The sequence below is a fragment of the Cyclopterus lumpus genome, chromosome 13 (assembly GCF_009769545.1).
Source record: "Cyclopterus lumpus isolate fCycLum1 chromosome 13, fCycLum1.pri, whole genome shotgun sequence".
NCBI classification, from domain to species: domain Eukaryota; kingdom Metazoa; phylum Chordata; class Actinopteri; order Perciformes; family Cyclopteridae; genus Cyclopterus; species Cyclopterus lumpus.
Genome location: NC_046978.1, coordinates 16,096,863 through 16,107,363, shown reverse-complemented (window position 1 = coordinate 16,107,363; position 10,501 = coordinate 16,096,863). Strand labels below are relative to the sequence as shown.

Here is a 10,501-nt window from a genome sequence, read left to right as displayed (position 1 = left end):
CTTTTGTTGGCTGTGACACACTTATAGATATTTTTATTTTATTTTTTTTCATAACCTTTTATTCTTTTACCTTCTTACAGTTTTCCGCAAAGCACCTGCTCCATCACCTCACTCGTAATGTGTTTTGGTGAGGCAGTAACGGTGCTGTGTGTGCTGCAGAACAATATTATATTCCCTTTAAACAGCTCAGTGTAAACTGTGACACAATTTCCTTCAATGATACTTTTGGTCCTCGTGAATATGGGTCTATAATATGGTCTTCCAGTGCCTCTCCATCCCCAAGTGACTAAGATTCAGCAAACTATATGTTTTTGCTTGAATGGTGGAAATAGCAACACAAAGATGGACATTTTATGGATTACTAAAATGCAGAATGATGAGACGTTCATTTCTCTCTTATTTTTTTCTCTCCAGGTAATGCCGAGCCAAATAACCAATCCTGGAGATGCCGAAGAGAAGAGATATTCTTGCCATCGTGTTGATCGTGTTACCCTGGACGCTGCTCATCACTGTTTGGCACCAAAGCGCTATAGCTCCGCTCCTCGCCATCCGCAAGGGTACGCAGTGCACTGCGCTCTACCGGCATTACCGCACCTGAAGTGGGTCCTCGAACCCAACGACTCACTCCAGGTTTAGACAGCAGGCCGTTCATCTAGAGGCTCTCGCTAACCGTGACCAGCGGCTTCATCAGAGCTCAATGGCACTCGTCATTAGAAAACCATTAGAGTGCATTGTTTGGTGCATGATGAAGACTGATAAGTTACAGATATATATTTATATATACTGTATATACGCTCTCATAAATCAAGGAGTTATTTCGTTCATCGTACATTCAGTCAGTTGAATAGAATGAATTGCTCAGTTTTGTCTAATATTTAATTTTTCTTATGTTGACAATTACTTTTTTTTTAGCCTATCCACTTACAAGCCTTGGCCCATTCATCCATATCTCAACTTCACCCAACGTGCACTGTCCCGCAATTAATTTATCCATTTAGGTTCTAATATATTGCCCAATTCTACTCATTCAAATTCTGTGAAAATTTCAGAGTTCGTTTAATCAGCAATTTGAAATAATAAATGTCGGCTCAATTAAGCCTTCACGGAATAGTTTCCTTCCACGCTTAATATCACGTTTGCACACCAGTGTGAGTCATTAAGAAGCACACTCATGAACTTCCCAATCATCTCCCAGGGACCGTAAACCAACAGTGTAAAATGTCAAGCGTTCTGCAGAGTAAACAAGCCCATTAGAGCCACAGCGCATCAACAGAGCTCTTTGCCCTCTTCTTATAATGTCATGAACGCACACACTCGGGGTTAACAACCAAAACAAGTAGACACAATTGTCCTAAAGCAGCCTCCAGTCAACAGAAGCTACAAATGACATTAAATAATGTGTTTTTACAGCTTTCCTAGACACCTAAAATAGAGTCTGACTCGTTGATACATTTCTTTCTTACTAAATTCAAGTTTTATGAAAACAGTGTTGATAATTAAAGACAGTGGAGACACAATGAATTACACGTAGAGAAGAAATTGCCAGTGCTGTCTGACACAGCTTTGCCCACCGCAGGGCCAGATCCTTTTGTGTGCTCTTAAAAGAGAAGCTAGAGGTTTTTTTTTGGCCGGCAGCCTTTGTCAAACATCTGGCCATCAGCAGATTGTGTTAATCTATGTGCTGCGGAAAAGCCCTCCTTATGTCGGAGGTGGGACTGGAGTTCGGGCTGAACGGTAACGAAGCATTGAAAAGAAATTAACAACTTTAAGTTAATTAAAAAAACAACCTATTTTTTAGGTTTCTGCTCGAAATAACATACCCAAACTAAAAAGGGTGTATCTCAGCAACCACACATGCTATTTGAATAATGTTGATGTTGTAATAAAGGCAACCCATGTGTGCTTTTGTTCAGATGTGTACATATTAGTATATGTGTTACTGGTTAAGAGTAAATAAAGATGAAAGGCAGCAAAAGTTGAATTTTCAGGTTCGCCTAGAAGAAAAAAAGCACTTTCAGGATGATTATCTCTTAGAAGGATGCAGAGCAAAGGTTTAAACTCACTTAGATCATAGCAACATATGTGAACAGTCTCAAAACAAAGTTAGAGAGGTTTTTTTGTACAGATAAATTAGGCAAAATGGGCATTTGGGCACCATCTGTGCAATTTTATAAAGATGTTTAGAATCTGTGTTAAATCCTCTTGCTCTTTGCTATCTGGCTTTTTCTGATAGCACCGAGCTACGGGTTGCTATTTCCCGAAAACGTGGGCTGACTCCTGACAAAATTATGATTATGATATATGAATAATTCTTTCAGTTGGTACTGATTCTTGTAGCCCAAGTTCTCTTGTTTAATTTGATGTACAACATCAATATATTTGCTCATGTTTATTGTAATGTTTTACACAGCCTAACTCTAATATGTAAATTGGCACCCAATTGGGGGCGATGGTTTTTAAAAGGTGAGTCTATTATCATATTCTATCCATCTCGAGCAAACTGTTGGGGCCAAAGCATCGCAGCCTTTTACCTCCAGAGCATTCAGCTTGCGGATTTATTATCCACTATTTACCGGCAGGTCTGAAGCGGACACATTTTTCTCACTTATACATTAAACATTTAGAATTTACTTTATTTCAGAAGAAATAATCTATAACGCAGTGTGTTAGTAGCACAGCATTAACTACTGTAGTGCTGCAGCTGCTGGGAGCTTTGATCATTAGTGTCAAATGATCAACATGACCACAGAAGCAGTTCACGGAAAAAGCAATTCCCGTTTTGTTCTGTTTGATTTGCATTTGGTGTTACCTGGATTTTCAGACTCCGGATAACCAGTGTGCCTAAAAGGGAAATACACCGCCAATGCGATATGTACTGTATGTTTGGGTTGAGCAGAATAACCCAAAACCTCCATAAACAATCTCAACCCTTTTCCAGTCATTTATGAGCCAAAATATCTCAGTCGCACCACAGTTAATCATTGCATTTTAGGTCGTGTCTAGGGATCTCCGGGGCAATGTATATTTATAATGAAATGAATGTGAACAGTAATGAATAATTCTGCTACGTTGCAGGAAAGTAGCATAGTGTTTGTAAGTCATAGACATGGAGGGGCAGGCGGAGGTTGAGGGCATCCATGGTGGAGGATGAACATAAAAAGAGAACACGTCTCATGGATCCTCATCCCCACATTTTTCTTCCTTTCGAAAAGAAAAGCCCAAAGGCAACTCTGGGGGAATAGCAGGGCTCATCCCTCCCTCGCCTCGCCCTGTCTCTCTGTCCATCAGCTGTGTTATCCTCTCACGGTGCCTGCTTTCACTTTTTGCAGCCTGTCACCATCTAGTAAAAGAGATCTTTATCATTCCAGAGAGGCTTGCAGTCCGCCACCACCGGCTCTCAGGTACACTTTACCCCTATCGGGTTTAAGTCACCTGAGGCAAACATACAAAGGGCAGCCCAAGGTTGCACTAATGCCTTACATGTCTTCTTATCCCCAAATCTGCAGAGGATGGCGTGGAGGGCAAGAGGGAGTCAGGTGGGCAGGCTCAAGACTCCAAGGAATACTGTGCCTCAGATAAGGACATTGTGGAGGTGGTGAGGACAGAGTATGTGTACACGCGGCCTCCTCCCTGGTCCGACGTGCTGCCCACCATCCACATCATCACCCCCACATACAGTCGACCGGTGCAGAAGGCGGAGCTGACGCGGCTGGCAAACACCTTCCTCCATGTGCCCAACCTGCACTGGATCCTGGTGGAGGACTCCCAAAGGAGAACGCCTCTCGTCACGCGGCTCCTCCGAGAAACGGGACTTAACTACACCCACCTCAATGTAGAGACGCCCAGGAACTATAAGCTGCGGGGGGACACTCGGGATCCCAGAATCCCCAGGGGGACAATGCAGAGGAATCTGGCCCTGCGGTGGCTGAGGGAGACCTTCAACGCCAACAGCAGCCAAGCCGGGATCGTCTACTTTGCAGACGACGACAACACATACAGCCTGGAGTTGTTTGAGGAGGTTAGAGTTGCCGCACACTCATGTTTATTTCATGCATTCTTTGCAATCTCTCGTGGATCGGCGAGAGAGAAAAAAAAGACAAGCGAGACCAGGCACATTTACAGTATGGGTTGATCTTTGCAAAAATGTTTCCGAATGCAGTGGCGTAATGAGTGGATGATTGCAAACGGTGGCCGCCATGCACACGTACCCTGTATTAGCTTCTGAATTCACACTATGGGGTGGCATTATGCCTCCGTTGATGAGTTTCATGTGGAACGGACGGATCTTCTTCTTAGGGCAGTATCACGGAATCTGTGCGTGAACTGGGCAATTGGTGTGTTTTATAGATCCCAGTGTAACTACAATTACAAATGAAAATCATTACCCAATCACCTCTAACCTTAGCCTAACTTAATACGTATCTCCAACTTGAATCCTCTAAACTTTGGATTGTAAAGCCTACACCTATAACCATTTCCTGTTTGCCACTGGCCACTATTGGAAGTTCTCAAGCTGAAATTTCACTTTTCAAATGCTGCTCCACTTCAGAAAAACAAACCCTGTGCAGAGCACACGGTGGGTAATTCGGGGGGGTCTGGGAGATTAATCCGTTAATTTGTTCCCAGCAAAAACACAGATGCCAGCCTGTTTAGAAAGCTAGAAAGCTCAGCGGCCACTCGGCTAAAAGAGGAGAGACTGGAATTGATCAGGACGGCCAGCAATCAGTGAAGCCTCATCAATATGTTCTGGTCATTGTGTGCAAAGATCCAGTAAAATAAAACTAACTGCCCTAATTTATGGGCTTGAGGTAAGGATGAGGCAGATTCAATATTATTTCGTGTTTTTGGGACAATGCATTAAAAAACAAAAGGTTTTCCCAATGATATTCTCTGCTGTACATGCATACTCATTTTGGAGTGGTATAGGAAAAAAAAACATGCAGAAATGTAAATATTTACTTTATGGATTGCATTTCATACAATATATCATACTGCAGCCCTATACTCTAAACTCTATGGATCTATGGTATGTTATACAACTATGAATTCACTGTAACTTGGAGCATTTCTTTTGGGCTCTTAACAAGCATAGTCAGCGATCTGGAGCTGGTGGAGAGACGTGTCATCAGTACGTCTCAGGTCATCCATCTCAACAGCAGGTGAATGACCTGAGCAGACACGGTCTCGGTCTTCTATGTATTAGCCTCAAGTCTTGTTAGTAGTGCAGACGGGGTCCGAAGTAAATGGAGCGTCGGGTATTGACGGGACCTGTCATTACCTTTCCCTGAGAATCAGCCCAAGTGCTCCGTCTCCCCCAGAGGCCTTCCATCACCTTCAACGGGCATATTTATGGGCGAGAGTAACAGCCCTAAGGGGGAAAGAGAGAGAGACGCAGAGATGGAGGGACAGAAAAAGAAAAAGGAGTTGACAGACAGAAAGCAGAGAGTCTACTGCAACTACCAGAGCTTGCTGACACTATAGTAAAATTGCAGTAGTTTGCTGACGCCATGTAAATATTCAGTGTCTCAACAGCTCAAAAACCATATACTGTAGACGTTTAAGTCTCCAGTGTGGAGACGAGGCTCCGTATGTTAGAGATAGACTCATCATTTTCTCCCGGTTAATCTCAAATCATCTAATTAATTAATTTTTAAGCAATTGAAATGCATTGTCTACTCTAATTATAAGACAAATTAAAAGAAATTAGAGCTAGTTACATAATGACGAGCTGTCAGAATCACAACAAATGAAAATATCTTTTATTCATGCCGTGGCTGTCAGTGGCTCTGGTACATCCAAATGAAGTACATATCAATTTGGTCATGTCTTAAAAAAAACAAAAAACAATTAATTTATTTTCTCCCTTAAAGTACACCACACTGTGAATAACTTGAATCATTGAGAAAAGGTTTATGTTTCCTTACGAACCACAAAGTGTTTTTACTGTTTAGCATATGTTGTTTTTAACCAACACTCTACTCTGTTTTCAAAACCTTTAAGAATAAATGTCAACAGCATAAATCCAGGAGAATATAGCAATCGCCTACTCAGAAGGTCTGCAGTGAGTCTGCATGATAATCACAAATCACATATCAAAACATGTCAGTATTTTGACTATTGGTGCTTCCATAATATATCTACAAGATATCTTTGAGATACTATCATGATTGTCAGGATTTAAGCTATATAAAGGATATACACACACATGAAAAGTGATATAAAAACCCTGCTATACTTTATCTGTTTAAAAATCACTTCATTTGGAAATTTAGCATAATTCTGCATAACTCTGCACAAAGACTGAAATGCAAAGACTCCTCCAATGGCAGCAATGGACGACGATTATGTTCCATTCCTTCCTCTCTGCACCCTGAAGGACTGATTAATACCTGGATGCCTGCCTTCTTTTCTCTGTGAGGATTTGGGATTTATTTTCTTTGTTTTGCTTCTCTGAGACACGGACGCTTTGTCTCCGAAGGCCTCTCACTGAGCGGAGCAAAGGGATGGATCTTAAATGCTCACGCAGACATTCGAATACAAACTGTAGCCACAGTGAACCCCCCCCAAAAAAAAGCCTCTGTACAAACACATCATATTCACCAGAGTTTGCTTGGGCGCCAGAAGAAGAGGCACGTGTGCTGATATTCCCTCTAGAGGCGGCGGGCGGAACACTCGTTTTTCACATTTTCAGACGGGAAAAGTGACGAGCCTCTTGTTGTGCGTACTGTATTTCTATGAGGGAAGCAGGAAGGCGTATACGTATGTTTGGGTAAAAATTGGGTCGGTGGCTGGATTCAGGTGTCGCCTGTCCACAAATGCTTTGCTGCACAGAAATGTGATCCCCGTGTACGAAATTATAGCCTCACAATCCCATAGATGCATGCAAGCGCTCAATCGCTCTTCCACCATTAACACCCAGATCGAACGTCCTGCCAAATCTTATCTGGGATACTGGCACAGTCCCCCCCCCCCCCCCCCCAAAGCTAAAATCCCTTACTTAGATACTGTACATACGCTTGCACATTTATATTTAAATGGCCCTTCCACCCCCGTAGACGCACAAGCATAATTATTTCTGCTGCATTGAGTTTGATTAAACGACTCTGCCGTCTTCCTGTTCCCACGCTGTGGAAACGCACATTTCATGGCTGCAGCCCTTCTCGAATGGCAAAGGCTAACTCGAGAAAAAAAAAGGGTGGCAAGATGGTTGCCGGAAGATTGAAGGACAAAAAGAAAAAAGAGGACGGCGGTGCGCTACCGTAAAGAGTCTCCTTCGGCCAACCAGCGACTGGAGCCGCTTGCTCTAATGGCTTGGCTCCAGCAAAGATGGTGTCTAATTATGTCATTGGAGAGCAGCTGTTGAACAATGTATGTGATCTGCCTTCCTCTCGCAGCACGGGGGGAGGGGGGGGGGGGCACAATGGCTGGGTCAATATTCATCATCTTTCAGGGTGAATAATAGCTGCAGCTCTAAAGGCCCTCCGTCCACACTCTGCTGTAAAGCCGGCAGCCGATGCTCAACCACTGTGTCTCTCTGTCACGTGCATGCTTTTTCACATGACTAATTTGCTCTCTTCTCCCCCCCCCCCCCCTCTTCTCGACTCTCCTCTGGCCAGATGAGATCCACTCGGAAAGTTTCCGTGTGGCCCGTGGCCTTTGTGGGCGGCTTGCGGTACGAGTCCCCCAAGGTCAATGCAGCCGGAAAGGTCTACGGCTGGAAGACGGTGTTCGACCCCCACCGGCCCTTTGCCATCGACATGGCCGGCTTCGCCATCAACCTGAGGCTCATCCTCTTCAAGCCACAGGCGTATTTTAAGCTTCGCGGGGTGAAGGGAGGCTACCAGGAGAGTAGTTTGCTCCGGGAGCTTGTTACACTCAACGACCTGGAGCCTAAAGCAGCCAATTGCACCAAGGTAATCCCCTTCGTCAATGCCGTTGGGCGCCCTTGAAAGCGTATTCAGATCCTCCACTTAAATAAAAGTACCAATACAACGATGCAAAAGTACTCCTTTACAAGTTTAAGAAAAATAAATCTGACTCGAGTAAAAACACGAAAAGTATCATCAGCAAAATGTACCTTAACTATTTTGAGTATTTAATAATACTGATGCATCAGTGTGTAATCTGCATTTTGCTTCTTTTATAGATAGATACGATAACTCAAAGTTAACTCTGAATTCTGACTTCTCTCTAATGTTAACTGTGTTTGTGAAATGTTGGAGAATTTGATCACTTTTGGCTTTAAACTGTTATTTTGATCGTACCACCTCATCTCTCTTAAATGAAAGTGCCTGTAGCAGCTAGAATGACTGCTTTTTGTAAGAGGTCACCAGTCAAACAGGTTGGGAACACCTCGTTCATTCTTTAATACTAGATTGTATTTCATAGGCTTATTATATCTCTTTTGATTGTAAAACCCTAATCTGTGAAGTACAAAAGTGCAATGTTTTCCTTTTTAAATGTAAGAGTAGAGGTGAAAAGCAGAAATGGCAATACCTACTTCCCACCACTTGCTGTGGCATACCAATAACATAGGCATGATACACTCTTGCTAAATCTGCATGCTGAACCATCTTGTTGAAAAGTTGGACATCATTGATTATATTTCTCACACTCTCACTTTTTTCCGCATACGTAAACACACACATACATATTCCAGTCACAGGCTCGTGGGTAGCCGCAGCAACGTTTTCCTCCCATGCCCACTCCACCGTTCCTATTTATGACCCTTGGTCTCCATGGGGTCACATCGCCAAGCCTCTCTTTGGGCAACGAGGAGTCAGCCAGAGGGCTTTAGCTAGCCAGGATCCACGCGCACACACACACACACACACACATGTGCACGCACGCACACACACACAAAGAGAGAACGAGAGGGGAAAGGAAGGGAGAGAGATACTTTGAGCCAGCTTTTTCTCCTGCTCTCCCCCAGCCTTTCAGAGGGGTAAATGAAAAGAGGGGATTCAGGGAACGGCTAAGAGAGCGGAATTGGAGTCGGGAGGAACGTGGGAGGTGTAGGGCCGTCACACTGATTACAGATGAGCACGGGGACGGACTGAAGGGTGGGAGGGGAAGAGCAAGAGGAAGAAATGGAGCGTCGTGCATGGGCATCTTTCTTCCTTATAATCTAGCACTTCCGATGCAAGTGACTATTAACCTCCCCCTACACCTGAGCATAGTAATAGTGGGCTCAAACACGCCCCATGCATAATTCATGGCCGCCGCCACCGCGAGATGAAGGCGAGGAGGGTTCCAAAACAGTGAGGAGCAGGGAAAGATTATCTCGCGCTCTTCTTTTTCTCCTCCCCTGTTTCCAGCGCCGTCCTTTTTTTTCTTCCTGGATGTTTGTTTTTCCAATCTGAGGGCTCAGTGGCACACTGTTGCACCCGGAGGAACTGTAGAGCCGCCGCGCAAAGGCAAAAGCTCACGTGTGTGTGTGCGCCGCCGTGTCAGATTGTCTCCTGCTGGCTGTCATCTGAAGGTAGCCATTACCCTGTGGGCAGGAGAGGACTTCACTCAGGCCGAGCTGAGAGGGCTGTGTCATATTTGGTGCCTCTTCACTCCCTTCCGACGCAGGGTTCACGCTCAAGTAGCTCCTCACACACACAGACAGCGCCCGTGGCGGCGTGTGTGTGTGTGTGTGTGCGTGCTGTAAGAGCGAGAACCAGAATCGACCATTTAGAAGAAAACATGAGGGCAGAGTGGGAGCTGAAAAGGGAGAGCGGACTGGACGAGTGCATTAAGGGAACAGCGTGGTACTGATGTTGCTGTCGTTGTTGTTTGTGTGTGTTTGTTTGGTTTTGTACTCACCAGATCCTTGTTTGGCACACGAGAACGGAGAAACCCGTGCTCGTGAACGAGGGGAAAAAGGGATTCACGGACCCCAATGTGGAGATTTGACCGCTTCCCCTCGGACCACGGTAATTAACAATGTGTTGTTTAGAAATAGCTTCTATTGTAGGGAAAATAATCATTTCAAAAGAGCAGTTGTTCATTTAAATGTCATGTTACATCGTGCATTCATAATCGTGAATTCTGTTTCGGGCACAATTGCAGCAGCTGGCGTCCATTATTAAATGCTACTTATGAAATAAACAGGTTAAATTAACTTAATTAAGGCTTAGCGCGCTTTCTCAGCATATCTTAATCCTTTCTATTGCAGGTGGTTGGCCTTGGACCTGCGGAGGAAGAAAGCTGCCAGTCTCTTGATAAAGTGCGACCAGCGCTCATGTCTTAATCATCAGAAGAAGAAAAAGGAAATTGGGGCCTTTGGTGGGGGATTTAATCCTCTTGACTGAATCTGACATTTTTAAAAAATATGGACTAAAACAGTACAAATGTACCATATTAAAGCACAGATTAGTAAGAGGCGGACGTTACTTGTCAGTTCTGCGTCTGAAGAGCAGAGGAGGCGACATAAAGGACGCCTTGCAGGAGGGTTGGGAGGAGGGGGGGTCAGCGCGGATAGACGCGACCAGCACCTTCACGGTACAGCGGCCCG

The 10,501-nt window shown here is 44.3% G+C and overlaps 1 protein-coding gene across 1 annotated transcript; it reads left to right on the top strand.

The window, feature by feature from the left end:
• Positions 1–445: 445 nt before the first annotated feature.
• On the top strand, positions 446–9,900 carry LOC117741564 (galactosylgalactosylxylosylprotein 3-beta-glucuronosyltransferase 1). Its single transcript, XM_034548673.1, has 4 exons — positions 446–557; positions 3,507–4,018; positions 7,617–7,913; positions 9,814–9,900. The coding sequence occupies exons 1-4, from the start codon at positions 446–448 to the stop codon at positions 9,898–9,900; spliced, it is 1,008 nt and encodes a 335-aa protein (XP_034404564.1).
• The last annotated feature ends 601 nt before the right edge of the window (positions 9,901–10,501 follow it).